Consider the following 21838-nt stretch of genomic DNA (forward strand, 5'->3'; position numbering starts at 1 on the left):
TGCTAAACTACAGTTGCCTACACAACACACTTTCAGTAAAGGAGCCTTGCCTGACATGACAAAAACCCAGGAAGTCCCTTCCATCTGAAGTAGCCGCTTCAGTTTGCCGGGAGGTTTCGTCCTTGTACCCAAGAACTGTTCTCGTCTGCTCTCTCGCTTGGTGCGGCACACAAACCAGTACATCCACTTCCCAAACAACACAAACACAAGCGGCTGCATCTCTACATACAGGAGCACCGGGAAGCCCAAATAGGAGGCACGGCCACGGGAGTGCTCAAACCAAACTGGACCGATTCCACTCCAAACTAATTGCTAGAAAAAGTTTCAAAATTTGTAAAAATAGTCAGAGGTATTTTGACAGGTTACTAATGTCAAAAAGCCAGTGAGTTAAATACCATCAGCATTTTATACTTGGTATAATATGCTAAAACTAATTATGAAGTAATTTTTTTCTTCAGCTGTCGTTAAGTGTAAAAAAGTTAATTTAATTCATTCAATTGAATTCACTTGGGGAAAAAAGAAAAAAACAGGAGGGCAGTACATTATCCAAAACAATATATTTCATCTGTTTGCTACGCTTTACAGGATTCAATCTGGTTCCAGGACTCCAACACATTAACTGAACAGAACTGCAAAATCAGCCATTTTTAAAGACTTATCATTATACAATCACAACGTCAGTCCTAACACTAACAAAAGGGAAGGAAAAAAAGTTAGATTTTCCTAAGAGGAAGATGAGGAATCTCTATTAGAGCATGAAGAGCATAGCAGGTATTACTGCTTTTGTTTAAAATTGCCAGGAACAGTAACCTTTCAATTCTGCTAAATCACCGAGCCTGCTCACAACATTTACTAATTATGTAAACATGACTGAGAAACTGCAAAAGCAAAGCCACTAGCAGATTTTCTGCTTTGTATATTAAGCAAAGCACAGAATTTCATTAATTTCACAAAATAAACCCATAATGAAGTGCTTCTGTTAAAGAGAAATTTCCATCTCATTCACTGATTGGCCTTAAAACCATAAGTACGCACGCAGTGAGAAAAGCCGCCCACCCGTGCTAGACAGCATCAGTCAGGTGTACAAACAGTTTACTCCTGACTCTGCTCTAGTCAGGGTGTAAACGTTATTTCCTTTTGATCTCACTTTCAGAGCCACTGCTTCTCCTTTAAAGAAAAGTGGGTTTTCTTAAATTTCTTTTGTTGGCCAAGGGGATGGACACACTTTGGAAAGCACGCTACCAACGGCTGGTAGAGCAGGCATCCAACTAGCTAGTGACAAACTCAGATGGGACACGCCTTTCCCAGCTCCAATGGCTAGCAGAAGACCACCACCACTGAAACAAAGGACTTGAATCAACACCGACGTTCTTGATTTTACAGATGCTCTGGCTGTTCCAGCACTTGGCAAACATGGTGCCCTCAACTAGGCACTTTCAGCCAGGCACTTCCTTTCATTCACAAAACCTTATGTTAACTTGGTTCAGCCCCCAACTCGGCACAAACCTAAAGGGAACGCTGCGCGCCACACCAATGGTGGCGGGAGGAGATGCCATGTCAGAAGCGTGCACAAGCCAGACTGTGACTGCTTCCCCACTACTGCTCCAGCAGAGGATCATCAGACGGAAGAGAAAGCAACGAAACTTCTAATCATAGCATTTGCCAATACCACCGTAATATTTTATACTCCATGATCACATGGGTAGCAGGCAATTAGTCAAAATTAAATATTCTTATTGCTCGTGAGAGATCACAGAGCCGATGCAGACAGCGAAGACGTTCCAGCTTTGTAAGAGCTCGGCAGCCGCAGAGCTCTCACGGCAATGGCCAGCCTCTGGCTTCGGGAAACTCTGCGCTTAAGCAAAACACATCTGAATTAACTTGACCTTAATGGAAAGCATTAAACAAAATATACTGAATAACTTTACAGTCCTCAGGAAACTGTAATGAAACTGTTGCCTCTCCAGAGAGTTTTGCCATCTTGATGGCATATCGCAGAGGGGGTGCTGTGACCTGGACAGACACCCCCTTCCTTCCTCGCTCTGACTGTGGTGATAAGAAAAGCTGATCCCATACACTTGCTCCAACCCATGAATTTATAACACATTAAGCTGCTTTGGTAAATGAGGTATGAACTGGTACAGTAACGTAGCCCAATGTTACAATACACCCTACTGTCCACGGCAGCCTTAAAACAAGCAGGTGTTTTAAGTTTTCAGACATAGGAGTTAATTCTAAATGGCACTTGAAAGCATTAAAAAAAAAAAAAAAAAAAAAGGTAGTAGTATGCCATACTGCTCCGTCTTTACCCGGAGTGGTACTTTGATGAAAAAACTTGTGATGACAGGAGCCATGCCAGTAACTGGCTGCCTGACACTCATCTGCCGGGGGGCTGAGGGGGAATTGGAGTAGCAGGTGTCAGGCGACGTATCGCTTTCACCTACTCCTTGCTAGCATTTCATAGCATAATAGCCAGACCAAATGCTTGAGACTCACTTCCCAAATCAGTCTGGGTCCCTTACGTCCCTCAGGCAATTCTCCAAACCTTCAAGATCTTCTCTGCGCTTTAGAGAAAAGACGGGAAATAACTTGATGTCAAGCGGAAGAGGAGAATGTCACTGTCGTGCAAGCAAAGCAAAAATGCAAGACCACATCAGAGATGTCAGTGAGCATGCAACTCAAGGTCCCCAACACAGCATCGTTAAAGAACTTCTTCTTATGCTAAATAATGCTCAAATAGAGAGTTTTGTTATTGCACTTATTTGCATACTACCAAGCAATACCTAAGGCTGAAATTTGTAACAAGTTGATGCTAGATGCCGCACTGGAAAACGGGGCATTTCTGTCTCGCCCCTCAAGAAAAGCCTAAGCACACGAAGCAATTACTAATGGTTTTTTTCTACTGTGGAAATTCTGGGCTTCTCCCAACAGAGAACGTAAATATAGAATACTGTCAGAAACAAAAGCCCTAGGTAGCATTTTACATCTCCAATGTTTAACTTTTTCCTTCTTTCTCATACTTCGTCATTAAGTTTACAAGGATGATTAATGGCTGCGTCTGCCAACTCCACTAATGAAAGGCATCTCTGCTCAAAGCCACAATCCCGCTTTTGGCAAGCACCATGCAGAGACAAGGTTACTCCGACACCCTTGAGCCCCTGCACCCACCGTACCGCTGAGAGCACAGCGGCCTGGGAAGCTCCCGGTTCCCGGATAACCTGGTCACTCGACAGAAAGAAGCAGGATGCCTTTCCTGCGGACAATGTCTCTTGCTGCCCAAAGCGATTAGCGGTTCAGAAGCTGGCGACCTTTGCCACCTCCGTTAGTGGACGAGGCACGAGGAGAGGAGTGCCGACAGCCGCCAGGCAAAGCAGGAGCTCAGCCGAGCGCCCAGAGGGACCGGCAGACAGCCGGCTCTGCACGGCGGTGCTTTGGGACCATCCGTCCCGCTCCCCGTGGAAGGGACCCGAGACCCAGCGCCCCCGAAATCCACCCTTGGTGCGCACCGCGAGCACGCCGAGCAAGCTACAAGCAGCACTGCTACGGGAAGTCTTTGCTCCATCCGCTCGCTAAAGCCAAGCCAGATCTGCATTACACAAACACTAAAACGGTTCAAAATGAACGACAACTAAAACCCGAGAGCAAGGAACTCCATCAAATGCACAGAGCGTTTGCAGAATTTTCTGGCAATTAACTGATTTGTCCTAACGTGAGAAATCGTATGAAAAACCCCTTTCTATCCTCCCCCAGAGCAAGAGAAATAAGCACACATGCACTTTCACAGGCATCTCAAAAAATGTAAATCTGTAATTAAATTGCTTGGCTAAACTTATGATTTTGTATCTCTGGTTAAAAAAAAAAATTGAATTAGAGGGAACACTTCCTTCACTAGGAAATATAAAACCACTATAAACTTGATTTAAGATGAGATGACATCTTGATATGGAAATATATTTCCATCAAACATTTCAGTTAAAACTGCATAATCTGACGGAAAGCAAACATCTCAGTAACGTGTTCTAAGAATTTTTAAATGCTCCATTTCTCTTGCTGCTCATACATTATTTTACTAAGTGTAAAGTCAACCACAACCTATTCAGCTCTCAAAGGATATTGTTTCTCCATCCCAATTACCCAATCCAGAGCAACATATGACCATTATCCTCAATCTGCAGATGAAAGCGCTCAGAAAAAGTTATTTGCGGCGTTCCCATGGCGATGCCCTGGTAGAGGAAAGAACAAACCCCAGCTGCTCCCTGACCTCCGCGTTCATCCTCGGCAGCAGCTCATTTGCAGATGCAAGGCAATCATCAGCAGACCAAGCCTACGCGCCAGCGTGCAACTCCGGCCCTTTATGCCACCCACCAGCCCCAGCGGCTGAAGATACAACTGCACTTTATTTCAAGGACCCACAGATGCGTACAAGGACCATGTTTAAGTTTCCTTGAAATATCCCCAAAAAAGGAGCAGAAAAAGGGTTTTGGAAAGTAGCCAGGTCGCAGCTGGGTTAGAAGGGCCGGCACTGGCCGCCCCTTGGGACGCATCCCACACCGCATCCCACCACGCTCACACTCTGGAGAAGTCTACGGTGAGACCAGACATCCGTGAGTTTGTCCAACACACACGAGCTTGAGGGAGGTCAACAATGTCACAGACATATTCAGATCTGTAAGTTACTTTACGCATTTTATTTTCTTTTATACCTGTTAACTAACCTCCCTATCCACGAGACACCTTGCAAGCAGTACCCATGATCTTGAAATTAACACAAAGATTCCGGAAGTACCACTGTATAAAATACATCATCTTCTTCTGTATTTTACAACTCGCGCCTTCACCAGCATAGACAGAACACCTGTGCACTCAGACGAAAACTTACATTCCCTTAGGAATGACTCTGAAATGTAGTCCAACATTATTATTCAATTATACCACAAGAAAAATTCAAGTATTATAACAGTGAACAGAATTAAACTTCCAGGTTGGGGGTGGGGAGGGAAATAAAATCTGTAAGCTAAGCTCCCTCCTCCCCCATAATTAACACAAATTTTCCAAGACTTCATCTAGGCATAAGATTCTGCCTTTTTTTTTTTTTTTCCCTTTTCTTTTTTTGCACGCTTCTGAGCTAACGAGGCCAAAAATCTCTGGCCACAAGCTGTTCCTTTTAAATAATGCAATAGGGAAACTGAAACCGACATGCCACATACGCTGGCAGAGGCAGCGCCAGTAATAACCCACGTAGAGAACCAGCTCCTTGTCCCCACTGCGTGGCAGCCACAGTGACAGATTTTGGAGGAAAGAGAGATATAAATGAGTGTGACAAACTTGACATTTAAAAAGACAGAAGTGGGTTGGGTTTGGTTTTTCAACATACTAGCTCATGATTTGTGATTATTAGCAAACAATCCATCTCGAATTAAGGTATGAGACAAATCTACACCAGCAATACGCTGGCAAGCACCACCAAAACCATCCACTCCCCCCTCTTAATACACCTCACAAGTACCTACGCTTTCCTGTTTGTAACATGCTTCTGAATAATAAAAATTTTCAGCTATGTGATTAACTTCATGTGCCACATTCTGTACCCTGGCAGGCTACACACACCAAACATTGTTCAAAAAGAAAAGCTGAAAGCCTGCATGTGTAAACATATACACAAGGCTCTAAACTAGGGACCACAGAAATACTAGAGAAAAGTGACTAAAAACCAACAAGCTGTTCCCAATAACAAGAAGGAGCATCATTCTGCCACAGACTCATGTGGAGAGCTTGCTTTCTCAACTGTCCTTGTCAAAACATCACCTTTTAGAGCCACTGGAATTGCTATTACTCCATGCCCCGTTCCCATTAGTATAAATGCTATCACAGAATAAATGGCAACCCACGTTTTCTACAATTCACATTTTGACTCAAATGACCCAAGACAAAAACATCTACACAGAAGAGCCAATGCCAGCAACTCCCCCCAAAACCCTATTAATTCTGTCACGGTACTTAGTATGTTAAAAACATATACTTGACTTGAACTTTCAGACAAAAGGGGGGGGAAGGGGTGTAAAGGACTCTGACCTTGAAAAATACACACATGAACTGATCCTTATTTGATTCTGCACTCAGCTTGCCACTTGCAGTCATTAAACTCGTGGGTACAGTTTTTGTTAATGCGTTTAGATGTTACAAACGATTGATTAGAGGGACAAGAGTAGTTAGCTAGCAACAGGCAGATACTAACTGGAGTTTTACAGTAGCTTCTCAAAGTTGATTGCTGCTATTATTAAATGATTCGCACAAATATGGCAAAGGTACTGTAAGACAGTGTTACTGAAAACCAAAACTACACTGGGTGGGTATACCCACTATACTATGTGGGTATTGCGGTGTAACTTCCAGCCTTGCTGCCCAGAAGGAATAAAGGCAAGGGATTGTAGGCCTATTTGGATCATTCTTCAACTTCACCTTGGTCCACCAGACACCTGAATTTTAAATACTTCTGTTTCATGTCAATGAACCCAACCATGAGGTGTTAAGAGGAGATATGCAAACCAGCACATTCAGAGTAACTGGATTCCAGTATAAAACGTCCAATTCTGTGTGTCCCCTGTTCTTAACAAGGTTTCTCAGACGGGAGCAAGCTGGTTATTTCTCAGGACCCCGTTTGGCAGGAACAAACATGCACTGGCTTTTTGTTCACAAGTCTTTACACGCAGTAAGGTAACATTTTTTTAACATGATACCAAAACACCTATCTAATTTTAAACAATTTTGAAACATGTCAAGAAGACAGTATGAGATTTGACTCTTTGAGACCAGTGACATACACACAAGCAACAGACTCCTACTATACTAGTAGTCAGCTTCCAGATTTGCTTTCCTAGTCTAGTTTAAACCTCACTTTCAACATGTAATAGGACTTTATTATTTGAACAACAGGTTCCAGAGCCAGTGAATTCATATTCTGTAACTTACGTGGCATGCTCTCAAAAAATAATCCATAAGCATCAAGTAACCTGGTACATTTAAGAATAAATAAGAGATGTAACTACCTCATTAGTGTTCCAGCGGTGCCTCTCTTTCGGTAAACTTGAACATTTTGGTAGACATTCAAGCAGCTTCTTCGGTAAAAAGATTTTTACATGACTGCCATTGCTGTTCCCATGATCATCTAGAAAGAAGAGGAGACACGTGATGCATACACAGGAGAACAGGTAGTTTCCACTAGGAGACCCTAGCTACAATGAGACTCAGAAACCCACCGGTTCACTTATCACAGAGCAGGCAATTTGTCATTGCAAAGAAGAATATGGCTTTCTGTTGAAATCTCACCTTTATTTCAGAAATATAAACACAGTTTAATTCCTTGTGGTTGCAAAGTGAGAAGAACTTTGATGGATTTGTGCATGAGGAGCCTGTGTGTGTGCTTACCCGTGCCTATTTTAGCTTATTATTTCCTTCAGTGACAAATTTTACAAGCAATAGCGACAAAATGTTAGAGAAGCTGTGACCACAGCAGTATGACCTGCCAGCAAAGTCATAAATGAAGTTCACACTCGACAGGATTTGCAAGTAAATAAGCAGAGCCCCAGTACCTGCTATAATTTTGTCAAGCTGCAGCAGAAACGCAGCTCAAGGTCTATTAGTTCGTTTAAAACTAAAATGCGCTGTACCCGTTAAAAACAGGTTACTCTTCTTTCCACGGACAGCTCAGAAAGCGAATGCAGTTCCTCAACTTGAGAGTAAGGTAGAGGGATGGAAATCTTCCTACCTCACCACACCGGGGGGTCACAAAAGCAGAAATACTGCAGAACACAAAATTATTATTTTTTGTTGCTAAAAATGTAAAAGGTGCATCAATTCCCCTTAAAAAAACAACAAAAAAGAGACCCCAAAACCCTTTAAGTCCAACAACAGCCTGAATCATTAACTTCATTGTGCCTCTCTATCCTCCCTCCGACACCACCTAAAGAATCACAGCATCCACGAACGGTGCATATACAGATCACATCAGTCCCCGCAGAAAAGGGAACTGGAGCGGCAGGATAAGACATCCCAGCCACACCACAGGAGTTTCACTAGTTCTCCTTCTAAAACCCACCATCTCTGCCTGCTTCCACTATTCTCACACTTTGCGTGACAGATACTGGGCAGCAGTATATGAGAAATACACTTATTCATTGGCATTTTACCCTACAAAATTCATTTATAGTCATCTCCCATTTGGAAGCATACAGAAAAAAGGATATAACTTTTTCCTTTTACACATCTCATCATTTTGTGTCATTAAACAGATGCCAGCATCATGATAAAACTCCTCTGCAATTACGTACGATACGGAAATTTCCCGTGACCTGCAGCAAACCCTGAGAGAACCCGTCCCGCAATCATTTTAGAAAGCGGGCGAAGAGCGCAAACCAGCAGCTAGACAACCCTAGTATTTTTAAAGCTTGATTATACTCTTGGATGTGTCAAGTTCAACAATATACATGCTGTTAAATCAACTACTCGTGCAAGCACAGCAGATGAGTTTACAAGATAAGCAGCGATGTGTATGATAAACGTGAGCTGCTCTATAATTTATGAGTCCTGCGCGCTCCCTGAGTTATTGGGAACTTTACTGTACGACTGCGTTAGACTAAATCAACAGGGTTGCCAGTTTCATACTTCTTCCTGGGCAAACGAGCAGTCGGGCAGCACTGATCCTTGCTGAACTGATAAAGAAATCGTGAAGAAGGTTGTCTCAATTTTTTTTTTTTTTGTATACCATTCCAGGATTTCTAGCTTGACATTGAGTATCTCAGACCATTACTCTACAGGGCTTTTTGGCCACATCTTTTTCCCAGTCAACGTTCCGCGCGTGTGACCGTCACCTTTGTTACCTCCCACCGCCTCTGGACGCTCAAAGCCTCACAAACACGCATGTTGAGACACTTGGGGTTATCCACAAAGACACCAACTTACTTGGGGCAAAGAACGGAGCCGGGCAGGGCCCTGCCGTGACAGCAGCCCCCCGCCATTCCTACCTGTACTTTCAGATCCGCCATCTGATTTAGCCGGTACCTACTTAACATTCCCTGCATTCATTTTATACCGTTTTCATTTCTCATTCAAAATATTGCATTGCACTACATTCAATTCATTAAGGCGGCAAAGTATTTTACAGCACACATTATTGCTTTTATCAGCCAAACTACATCCCCAGTTACATCTCATCAGCTTATTTTCCATGGGCACATTTTAATTGACATTAATTGTATTACTTCCCCTTACCTCCGTATCAGTCAAGTCCTCTATCATTCATTCCATTATTTTGCAGGGCTGGCAGACCTCTAATTATTCAGCTCGTTTTATTAACTTTCTTCCACTGTCATCAATTATCAGTATTATTAATCCAGAAAGTGCCTATGGATAATACATCCCCTAAAAATGTTTTGGTAGAACTTATCAGAACTTGCTGACTCTAAACCTTCCAATTCCTGTTGTTAGCATCTCGTACCTTTGTGTTATTATAGCAATGGAAGGTCATTTTCATCATCCTGTAACGTGACTACATCTCACATAGGCTTCCCTTTTCTGTGGCTAGCAACGGCACTTCTTCTTTCCAAAAAATCCCCAACACGGAAAGCAACAACTGCCACCTGCCTCAACCTGACAGGCTTTTCATTAAAGAATCCTCTACCCGCATGGTCAGAATGACACCCAATAATCACATTATGGGAAGTGAATCCGAAATTCAATGACGTCCAAACAGATTTGACCTTGGAAAAGGACGGAGATGGTCAACCAGCTACGAGAATTAAAAGCGAGAAAGCGCCTCGCCCCAAACGATGCGCACACGCTTGCTTTAAAACTTGCTTCTCTACCCACTGGAATCATTCATGACATATTCCCAAACAGAGGAAAGTCTATGCAGTTAAGATGGGGAAGCCGGGCACAGAAGAGGAGGATTGCTCTCCCAGCTGCACCGACGGTGCTGGCAGACCTCGGTCACCCCTGGACCTCCACCCTGTGACTCAGCCTCCTTCATCCAAGCGTTTGCCATCAGCAGATCCCCAAGCATCACACAGGATCTGTCACCCCCACCTACAGACTGGCTACCAAGAGTTCACATTCCTCCAAATCCACCACTGCTTTGCTACTCAGGTTCCTCACAAATAAAATCACAATCCTTCCAACTAAAACACGTAAATCTTTAGGGAGGTGGAGCAAAAAAAAAGTGGTTGCCCTTTGGTTTGAATCAAATCTGTCATTTCTAGTCAACCTGACGCACCCACTCCCCTACCACAGTCTTCTGATGAAGTCAGAGGAGTGAGAATCAACACTGCTCAGCATCCACACCCAACTTACAGAGCAGCCAGCACGTTCCAGAGGGAATATTTTACATTTATTTAGAACTAAAATTTCCTCTGTAGTTAAAAAAAGGACCTGCAATTTCACAATGCTTATTTGATTTTACTGTGCAAATCCAGGCCAGATGTGTAATTGAACTTTCTTCCTCGTATTATTTTTGCTACGGGTGCGACTTATGACATTGTGATCTGCAAACCCATCCAGTGTCAATAAAAAGTGCTTTTGCAAGCAAAGCTGCACTTGCACAAGGAGGATTTGCCAGTAAAGCTGCATCGACATGGGGGTTTTTTTTAGTGCAAAGCTGGCCACAGCTCAAAAACGCTTCCCCAGGCACGCACAGCCAATTCTGAAAACTACAGTAAGGAAGCTATATACTAAAATGTAGCGGCCTACAATGTATCTTTTTATAATTCAATACAAAAATCCAAAATTTAAGTTCCATTAGCAATCTTCAAGATTACTTATTAGCAAACCAGAAACTTGTGTAAAATTAAGAAAGTACAACTATTATAAAGTTCATGGAAAGTTCCATATTAATTATACCACATAAACCCTTCGTAATTTTACGGGTTTCTTCATGCTCCTTGCACTTTATCCTCCCAAGGGATGCAACATGGGCCATAAAACTTTAAAGCGCACAACAGCAAATCACACAGCGAGTCTGTGCTCTACCCTCGCTCTCCAAACAATCCCTCCTTCCCCACCCCCTCCCTTTTTTTTTTCTCCTTTAACTGGTTCTTAAATCTTCTGTGATCCAGGAGGTGAACTTAGATCTGTAGACCATTTAACTACTGCAGTTTATCAATATAACATATAATTGGAGAATATAGAAATGGCTCAATGGGTGTTGATCAACTGCTGATTTGCAGACAGTTCTATACTGAAAATAAATATAAAGAATAAGCCTATAAAATCACAAACACAAGTTTCATAAACCCATTATTACGAAGTAGTAACTTAGGGTTGGCCATCTTCTTAACTACCGCACAAGAGGTAAAAGGTGTTTAAACATTACAAATAGGTGCTTTCGTATAAAACAAACGGCTGAAGTCACAATGTAATTATTAGCTACTTAAATGGAACAGGAGGGCATCAAGTTAACCGTGACACCACTCACCACACTGCTGTTTAAGCAGCAGAACCAAGTAAATACAGTTCAGAAGTGGCACCTGTACGAACACAGTCAGCGTAGGCTACGCAAAGTCATCCAGTCTTTGGCGTAATGCAGTATTAACCCACGCACCAGCCCTCCTCACAAGGAAAATAACAAACGCGTGCCTTAGGTAAGAGAGCTCAGTAGTGATTACATCGATACCCAAAGCCAAGGCACCGACTCCACTGTCCTTCCTTTAGAGCTGTGCTTCTCAACCCTATTGGCTTTTCTGAAACTCTTCCCCTTTGCAAAAAGCTACTCTTCCAGTATCTTACTTTTCTAAAGATGATATACGAAGAGATAGACAAAAATGAAATCAAGATACCTAGGATTTAGTAAAGAGAAATTCAGGGGTTTTTACATATTTGTATTTCCCATGTATTGGTTTGGCTCTGCTAGGTCCCGAGCCGTGGGTGGGAGTATGAAGTTCCCTTGAGGTCGTACATTCTTTCACTTGCTGACCTCCAGACATAGACAAAACCAGTAACTTTAATCTGGCAGAGTTGAATGCAAAGAATTATCCCCGATCCAAACATCTGAAGGACTGGCATGCTATTTCTCATAGTTAAAACTTCATTCCTGGCATTTTTAATCAGTAAACAAGCAGCAATATAAGCAAAACCAACAGCTTTTGGTCTGTTTTCTAGAAATATTTGGACGATTACAGTTGTAAATCTCTTGGCAACAAAAGCAGATTTCTAAATATCAGTAGAGGGTGGCTAAGATGAGATAACCAGGTCCAGCTCTCCAGCGCTGCTTCCCCAGCAGGGTTCCGCTGGATGCCAGCACTCCGCTCAGACACCGGCCGAGCAAAGGCGTTCCTGATCCTTCACCGCCAAAGATGCAGGCAGCCCCAGAAACAGCCTGGGAGCTGAGGGGAGGACGCAAGGAGAGGGTAAACAGCTCAGGCAAAGGTAAAAAGCGTGAAATGGGAACAAGGGAGGACGAGACGCAAACCAGCACGCGTGCAAGCTGTGACTGCTGCCTGCGGGGAAAACGGGAGGAACGAGGAAAACCAAAACGGATGAGGAGGAAACCATAGGAATGGTAGTAGTATCAAGGATGATCAACGAAATAGTTTTCCTCCAGTAAGTTATTGAATCTAGCCTAGCTTCTTGGAATATTTGTGGTAAATACTTTGTTGCTATGATAAGCTCTACAAACCATTCTAAAACTGTAAGAAATACAAATATAGCTAAAACTCTGCTGCCACATATTACTGTCCCGGTTCTCCCCACCAATAATGCGCTACTTGTAAGCTATTTTATCCTTTTCACATAGCAGAAAGTTCCCTGACATTTTATGACTGAATTCAATTGAAACAACACAGTTATGTAAAACTGCACATGGTGCGTTTTGGGGAAGAGTTGATAGCACAATTCTTCTTAATGAAAGCCTACGTGCTGGTTGAGAAGGTCTGGTTTACACAATTAGCTATTTATTTCTTATGCTGTACTTTTATCACTGTGCTCAGCGCTGAGGAGTCTACTTCCCCCCACCAACAAAACTGGCTCCTCTCTTTCACAGGCTCCACTCTTCCTCTCCCTCCTTAGCAGGCGGTTTAAAGCACCCTGCTAACCACACAAGGAGAATGTGGTTAAATTCAGAAGGTGCACAAGAGTAACTATTTTACAAGCAATCTTTAGGAGCAGTAAAACAGTGCAGTCACTTCAACTTTCTCCTGCAGCTTGCAAGTGTGTTCATGCATGACTTTCACCGTGTTGCTTTTAAATATGACAAGTGCAACAGAACGATTAGACCATTGCTCACTGTCGCCAACACTCATTTGTTTTAGACCCGTCATCAACTCCTTCATCCCTTGGTCTTCACTAAAATTACATCATCAAATTCAACAGCAACAAAACGAAGGCGAGATGGATATTATTAGTCAAGCCTAGCAAAAATAAACCACCCATTTGTATGGTTTTCAATCCTACAAACATTCTCAACGCTACAACCAGTTTTCCAGAAGTCCCAAAGTATTGGCTAAGGCTAGTGAAATTACTTACTCTGAGCCGATAGGCTGGCAGCCACCAGCCACAGATATTTTTACACCCCCCCCCCCCCCCCCCCCGAACAGTTTGCATTTGGAAACCTACCTGGAGAGCTGTCAGGAAAAAAAAAAACAAAATCCTTGAACAGAAGATGCGACAAGAGCAGGAGAAGGACACCGAGCTCTCCATTCCCAGCGATAATGGGAGTTTGCTCTTGCTCACCCAGTGCCGTAACTGCTCCTCGGTACGAAGCCGCACCTTCAGCATCGCCCCAGGGAGTTGGCAGGTGCTGCACCCCAAAAAACTGGGGTTAAGACAGACGCCAGCACCCACAGGCTTACTTGTCTTTCAAAACCCACAGTGTTTAAAACAGGGTGGACACAACACAGGGCTGAAGGGGCGCAGGAAGCCACAGAAGGTGAAAACAGGACATGAAGCGAGGGAAAAAACCAACAAGAAAAAACTCAGCAAGGTGTGGAAGAGGAAGCCAGGCAACACTCAAGATGCAAGGAGCTGCTGGAAGCACTGCATTTTAATTAACTGGCACTGTATTCCACAATGCACTCTACCAGCTTCATTTCACTCCATGGAAAGGTTTGGGTTTCTTTGGTTCCCCCCCCCGCAGATATATTTGGTTTATTGAAGCAGAGACAGAAGGGACACTAAAAAAGGAAGGTCACATTCCAGCTCTCTCTTTCTGAAGGCTGCCTGGATAGAGAGGTAGCATAGCTACTTCCCCTTCCTCTGATAATATACACCTTTGTAAGCAGGTCTTTAAGAGACTGCATGTTTGAGAAGAACCATTTAAAAATATTAGTAACATAAAGTTAGCACCGAGCCCTGAAAGATTAAATTTCAAAAACATTTGTTTTAACCTTACTTGCACGTAATTCTTTTACTGTTTCCCAATACAGGAAATGAAATCTGAGTCACAACATCTGTAGGAAACCTTCCTACAGAAGCAGTTTTACAAACCCACACAAATAAACCAGAAAACCTTTGAGCCAAAGGGTTTGGAAAAATCATTAAGAAGAGATGTGGAATTGTATTAGAAAACCAGAGCTTTAAACAAGCCCCATGCCTTACATCAGGAATCTTGCGCAAACCACAGTTATAATACCAAAAGTACTCAAAAAATTTGACCTCACACACACATGTAGTTCCTGCTGTTCAGAAAAGGTGAATCCAGTCCACTCTCTGAAACTGTCCTGCTGGCTGACAGCCCTCCGAGTGGGTCTAGAAGCTTCACCAGAAGGCAGTTCGCCTCTGACAACAGAAATTTTGGTAAAATCCCAACTGCTGAAATTCAGCAAAAATTCTGGGGCAACGAGTGGACTGAGCCGAGCGTCAAACCCTGCCTCCTCACCATGACAGTCCGATTTTGCCAAGAAGGACAGCAGTACAGAGAGCGCGGCACAAAATCCAATCCGTCACGCTCACAATAAGCTCAGGTTTGTTTAAGTAATAAAACGTTATGCAACACTTCCGCAGAGGGAAGTAAATATTTGCTGTTTAACAACCAAATCAAGAACGTTTTGTTTTCAAAAGGTATGTTGCCCAAACAGTCTCTCAGCATTCAATAATATTTGAAGCTCTAACTTCCTTCTCGGTCAGTATCAACAACATACCCCAAACAGCTGCCAAAATCCCTGCCGCCATCGGCACCCTCGGCTCCCGGGGGAGTTCCAAGGAGAAATTCCACCTCCTGCCTTTCCCACCTATTGACCCTGCCCGACTAACAGACGTGAAATTCAACAACTACATATAACCGAACTTAGCGGGCACAACAAATAAAGCGCCCAGTTCCTGCGCCATTTAAATAACATAGACACTGCTCTGCTTTAAAGCTATCGGTTTCAGATACCTGTCCACGAGAATACACAGAAATCTACAGAAAGGTTCTTGATGCACATTTTTTTTGTTTTGAACTTTTTAAAAAACTTCCTTTTTTGAATTTAAAGAAGAGCCCCGCACCCCAATTGAGTTCAGAGCCCGTTACAGCTGCCAAGATGGCACCTCCGAGGGTCAGTCCTCCCATTTCAGTTCAGACATGCAAAACGCAGCAGAAACTACAAAAGCCGCAAACCCTCCGCCACGCAGACGGTAAGAGCTGCTCGGTCATGGAGCCCAACTCCATCCTGCCTAAGGAAACCAGAAAAGAGGCAACTCACCCAAGTCTTCCAAGATGTGGAAATCTCTCCTGCAGCCATGGAACAGAGAGGCCAGCCTCATTTCAAGCCCTCACCCACCGCTGAGGTTTTTCTGCTGCTAGCTGGGCACGAGAAGCCCCGACCGAAGCTTGACAGGGAAGCTCCAAGACCGGGCAGGTCTGCAGAGCTCTTCGTCGCTCTTCACGAGGTTCGCTTCTACTGTACTACTCTGGGCGGGTGGACCAGATTGCTCCCCAATAAAAGCAGCGCTTCTCCGCGCAACTAACCTGCTAGCTGCCATTTACATTTGTTTTTTAAATATTAAAGTAACAAAACCCTCAAGCGACTTGGGTTCTCCCCTCCAGCATCAGTGTTACTGGTGAGACACTTGTCTTGAATCACGCTTTAAGATGACTCCCATTTAAGTTTCTGACAGGTGGAGTTTAAGTTTAAGGAATGAATGGTTTATATCTTGCCTCTTTGAAAATATACCACAGAACTAGGTCAGCGCGAGGAGCTGCTTACTACGAGAACAACACAGGCGCTGGTGCCGAGCCGAGGTGAAGACTCTCCACTCCCGCCCAAGCGGTGCTGCCAAGCAGCGAACCAGCTACTGACCAGCCAAGTGAAACGCTGGGTTACGACACAGGATGGGCACCCTTAAACGCCAGGCACAAAAGTCATTTCACCAGCAGCTCATGCGCGGCACTACCGTACAAGAGCAAAGGCTGCTGCGGACCCACCTCTTCAGCCCCAACACGCCTCAAGGGCCCACAAAAATCAGCTACCAGTACAAAAGGTGGTAAAAATCGCATTAAATAACAAGCGTAAAGGCCAAAGTGCCTTTCAGGTCAAGGAGCGCTGACCTGCAGGGCTCCGTAAAGCCGTGGCCTCACAGCAACGAGTATACTGAAACCTGTGCTTCACGTAGAAAAAACGTCACCGCCCGTTGGCGCAGGAAGCCTGTAAAGAGAATCAAGTCCGACGTGCTTTGGCGACAGCACTTTCATCCAGTGAAGAACCAAAAGTTCACCATTTGAGCTACGAAGTCCAGACAGACGCTAATTCTCTTCTCACTTATGCCCCTGTTCACCAGTTGGCATTTTGCTCCTTCAGTGGAGTTGATCATTTACTTCAACGCAAATGAGAAAAGAATGAAGCCCGGCGTTTTCCAGACCACAGGAAAGATGGAACTAATGAATTTGGGAGCATCAAAGAGATTAATAAAAGACGAAGCTGACAACGCTCATCATCACTGCTACTACTTAAAACATACATTCTTGTAGAGCACTCAGCCTTCACCAAGCTGGACAAGGCACAGGCAAAATGCAAACCCAAGGCGGCCATGCCTACGGAGGCTCTGCAACTACTAAATGACAAGAAACAACCGAAAAAAGAGACGTTCCCACAGCACCTGGAGCAGAAACCCAGACAAAGAGGTGGGCTAACGAGCCTTGTATCCCAAGAAGGGGTTCCCCGGTAAAGAGCGCAAACGGGTTAAAAGCGAGGAAGCGCGCTGGCTATACCGGATGAGGAAAAACGCCTCTTAGCCGGATGAAAGGCAGTTATTTGAGGTGCCCAGCTACAAGCAGATAAATTCCCGAGGCGTCAGCAAACGTACCCCCTTTCAGTGACGCAACCGGTTAGTTGCGGGATGCAAAGCATCCACCTCCCTCTCTCCTCCCGCCCCTATAAAATGGAGGCCCTGACACCGGGTACCGGTTGCGTGGCGCAACGCCACGCCAACCGAGGCCGCGGCCGGGCGGCTCCGGCCGCCGCGCTCCCGCCAGGCTGCAACACAACTTGGGGCGACGGCCGGCCCGGTGCGCGATCCTCCCCCCCCCGTCCATCCGGGAGAGCCGCCAGCGTCCCGAGCCCTCGCCCCCGCCCCCGCCGCCACCGGGGTCAGGAGTCCCCGCCGGCGCTTCCCGCCAGCCTGCTAGGACGAACTTTGCTTAAATAACAGAAAATATTAAGCGCCACGCGGAGGGGCCCCAGGACACCGACTTGGGCGGCTCCCCGCCGCCCTGCTCCCGCCGGACGGGCCCGCCGGGGCGGCGGGGGGGGGGGTGGGGGGGGGGGGCCGGCCGCCGCGGGGCCGCGCACGGGCGGAGCAGCGCTACCCCCTTGCGGACGCGGCGCGCCCCGGCTCCCCGCCGCGCCGGTAACTTTCGGCCGGAGTTGGGCGCCCCGGCTCCCCCCCCCCCCCTCCACCCTCCCCGCCGCGGCCGAGCCCTCCCCTCGCCTGCCCCCCCCCCCCCGCCCTCCGGGCCCGCCGCTCGCCGGGCGGCGCCGCTCCCCTCCGTTCCGTTCCGTTCCGCTCCGCCCGCCCCAGCAGCGCCCACCCCCGGCCCGCCCGCTGCCCGCCGGCGCGGAGGCCCCGGTGCGGCGGGGCCGCGGACGAGGCCGCCCCGCTCGTGACGGGCGCGCGCCCGCGAGGCACGTGCGCCGCCGCCGCCGCCGCCGCCGGGAGCGGGGGGGGGTGGCGGGGGCGGCCCGGCACGGCGTGACCCCCGGGCGGCGGCGGCGGCGGGCCCAGGCCGTCGGCGGCGAACGGCGGCCCGGAGCCCCGCGCCGCGCCCTGCGCCGGCCTCTGCCGCCGCAGCCTCCATGTTGGCGGCGGGCGGGCGGGCACGTGCCGGCGGGCGGCGGGAGGCGTGCCCGTGCCCGAGCCCGTGCCCCGGCGCCACGCGGCCTGCCCGCCGCACATGGCCTGCCCGCCGCCCGCCGCACCCCCCTCTTACCCCCCCGCCCCGGCCCGGCGGGGGCGCCCGCCGCCGCCAAACTTCACGCCGCGCGGCCCGGACCGGCCGCCGCCGCCCCGCGGCGGGGGCAGAGGCGCGGGGCGGCGCGGGAGGCCCGGCGCGCCGACAGCCCCGCGGTGGTGGTGGTGGCGGCGGGCAGGCCCGGCCCAGCCCGGCCCGGCGGCGCGGAGCGGGAGCCGGCCCGGCCGCGCTCTCACCTTCCGGCTTGTTTTCGGCAGCCATTTCCCCTCCGCGCGCCACATCCTCCTCCGCCTCCTCGCGACCGGGACCCAGGCGCGCGCCGCCTCCTCCCGCTGCCGCCGCCGCCGCCGCCGGGCCGGCCACCCCGCGCGCACGGCGCACACCCCGCGCCGCCCATTGGGGGAGCCGCCGCACTGACACCCGCGGCGGCCAATCGCGGCGGGCGGAGGGCGGGCGCCCGGAGGGGATGGGCGCGATGGACAGCGCGCGCCGCCAATCAGAGCGCGGCAGCGCTTCAGTGACACGCGCCGCAGCCACTCGGCGGCGGCGCCGGGAAGACGAGGAGGGCGGCACGGGACGCTTTACTGACGGCCGCAGCGGCCACTCGGGAAGCGGCGCCGCGCGACTGACGGCCGCGGCAGCCAACCGCGCCGCGGAAGATGCAGGACGCGCCGATTGACGCACGGGCGCCGCCGGCGCCGGCGCCCAACGAGGCGCGCCCTCCGCTAGAGTGACCGCGCGCGGGGCCAATGGGGCGGGCGAGCCGGGCGGCCGCCGGCGCCACCGCCCCCAGCCCTGTCCATTGGCTGCGGGCGGCCCCGGCGGGCGCACGCCCCCTCCGCGCCCTGTAACCCTAAACAAAGCCGCCGATTGGCGCGGCCGGCTGCCCGCCCGCCAATCCCCGCGCCCGCCCCGCCCCGCCCGCCCACCCGGCGGGGGCAGCCCCGCGGCCCGGCCCGGCCCGGCCCTTCCCGCCCTCCTCTCGGCCCGGCCCGGCCCGGCCTCGCCCGCCCGGCAGCCGGGGCGAAGGGCGGATCCGAGTCTTCCCGGGGCGGGGCGGGCGAGGGAGCCCGGCCGCCCTCCTCCACAGCCGAGCGAGGGCCGCGTTTACCCTTCCCCGGCAGCGCGGGGCCGAGCCGGTTCAGCTAGCCCAGGCGCTCCGGCGGGCCGGGCTCGCCGGCCTCCCGCGGCGCCGGTCCGCAGCGAACCGGCTTGCCGTCGGCCTTCCGTACAACGACCACGTTCCGCCGTTCCCCGGCTGCCCCGCCGCCCGCCGGGACCGCGGCAGCTCCGGTGCGAGCGGGGCCCCGCAGCAGCCCGACGGGCAGGGGCGAAGCAGCCGGAGCCTGCGGCCCTGCCCGCCGCCCGGCCGGTCACCCCGGCGGCGACCCGATCGCTCTGGGGCCCCCTCCGGTCAGCGGGTTTGGCCAGACGCCCTGTCCGGAGCGAACCGCGGAAGCTGCGGTTTTCTTCTTCAGTGAGCAAACAAACGCCCAAGCCGAGAGGTTTTCAAGAAGGGGTTTTTAAAAGGGGGGGGGGGGGGGGGGAAGCTGGAAACGCAGCATTTTCTGCCATCTCTTGGTACCGCTAGAGCTGAACCCACCTTTCCCCCCGCGTTCCCATCAGGCAAGGGCTGCCCAGCTAACCTGCTGCCAAAAGGTGCCGGGCGGGGAGCACGCAACCCCCCGTCCCCCCCGTTGAAATCACGGGCAGGGCACCCCGCTCTTTACCTGACCTAAGCAGCAGCACCAGGGCTGCAAAGGTTATCTCCCCCATCTTTTCAACGCTGCTGAAAAGTCAAAAGTTCTGTAGGCCCTCTTCCACAACCGGAGTATTTTGGGGCGGACGGCCCGATGCTGGGGGGCGGGGGGGAAAGCCGCTCTTGGCACGGTATGCAGCCGACGAGGTGAGGATTTGTCACCTGCAAAGAGAACCGAGTTACCGTTGCCAACGAGATGTAACAAGTCTGAGGGAGTCCTGCAGATCATACGGGAAAGAGTTCACGGCAAGCGCTCGCCCGTTCTGCGAGGAAAAGGGCGACGGTCTGCGGCCGTGCAGACCCCTTCCAGCACCCCCCCCAGCCCACAGTACGCTGCCTCAGGATCGGGATGTCAAGGAGCTTTTGCTGTAAAGAGCCTCCCAAGAAACCAAGTAAATTGCTCGGCCCTCTTAAAAACGGAAAATGCCTTGGAAGAGTGAGGTGTGATTTGCCTGGCCGAGTTTTCTCCCCATCTCGTCAAAGCTTGAAGAGTCCTGGCGCTTCTGCATTCCCAAGCAGAGCTCCGTGTAACTGGACCACATCTAATGCCTGCACAATGCAAATGAAGATCGAAACAGTTGTTTCCTTTGATGTGTGTGACTAAACACGCAAAAAGGATATTTTCCCTTAGATCCTCAGGAGAGTGGAACGTCTTTAAAAAGACCTGTTGGCTCTCTGGTTTTGCTAAGGACCGAAGCCATTTCCGAGCCAAGACAAAAGAGGAGTATGGTGTGCTGGCTCTCTTCTAAGACAGAGGAAAGGAAAATTCCTTCTTCCTATTTTCAGCGGCTGCTAATCTCATGGAGCGTGAAAGGCACATTGATGAAGAGGCTCTAGAATGACAGGCTCACTCCCGACGGTCATAAAGCTAATCTAGTACACTCTGTCCTATAAATACACACAAATATTAATGCAGCTAGAGGATCGGCTAAGATAATTGTTTCCTTCAGCCGTTCAAGATACACTGGAAACTTTTCTAGTTGCCACGCTGGAAAAGAGCTATCATTTTCTTGACGAGTTCTAGGGAATTTATGTCTCCCCTTGGATATTCTTCCGAGATGACCCACACACTTAGCAGAGACACGAGGTAGCCATACAGTCGGTGCTACTCGCAGTCTGCAGTATGGCAAAAACAGAACAGTAGATTAAAGCAGGTATCCCTCTGCAGTTAAGAGATGGAAGGCAGTTTCCTGATGCAAGTACCAGATGTTTAGATGACACCTTACTGAGACGCGAAGGGCTAGCCCACGTTGAACTCATCCCCAGCGCTCCACACGGAGTGGCAGGTGCCAGTGTCTACCCCCTACGGACAGACCCACCTCGCTATCTCTTCTTCAGCAAGAAATGGGCACCTGGATTAGCCAAGCAGCATGGCCTGCGGTGCCTTCAGCGTGCCAATCCTATCCACCGCCTCTCTCCTCTGAACCGGCTTATCTCCCGGCATGTCGGTCTCCTGCCCAAGATTAACGTCAGGCTGGTATTCAGAAGGGGCTCGAGCTTCCACTTGGATATTCAGGCAAGACTACGTAACAAAAAAGAGATGAGAGAAATGGTGGAGCCAACGCATCTCTCCAAAGACTATCATTCTGCTACCAAATACAAGGACGTCAGAGAGCCATTCACATTCGGTTTTGCAGACACTGGTGCTTGTGGCTGAAATGCAAGCAGGAACCCAGGCCGCTCCCAAGTACGGAGATGGCAACCGTTGC

General features: G+C 49.0%; 1 protein-coding gene across 7 annotated transcripts in view; it reads right to left on the reverse strand.

Annotated features, from left to right (window-relative positions):
- The window catches only part of CAMTA1 (calmodulin binding transcription activator 1), a 326976-nt gene that overhangs the window by 288593 nt on the left and 16545 nt on the right, over window positions 1–21838 (reverse strand). For 6 of the 7 annotated variants that reach the window (XM_052792793.1, XM_052792789.1, XM_052792791.1 and 3 more), the window contains exon 3: window positions 7047–7165. In XM_052792793.1, coding sequence (XP_052648753.1) covers window positions 7047–7165 — 119 coding nt within the window. Of the gene's footprint in view, window positions 1–7046; window positions 7166–18606; window positions 18754–21838 lie in introns of those variants that run through there. The other variant, XM_052792790.1, reaches the window with a different exon arrangement.

Source organism: Harpia harpyja, chromosome 7 (assembly GCF_026419915.1).
Source record: "Harpia harpyja isolate bHarHar1 chromosome 7, bHarHar1 primary haplotype, whole genome shotgun sequence".
Classification (NCBI taxonomy): Eukaryota; Metazoa; Chordata; class Aves; order Accipitriformes; family Accipitridae; genus Harpia; species Harpia harpyja.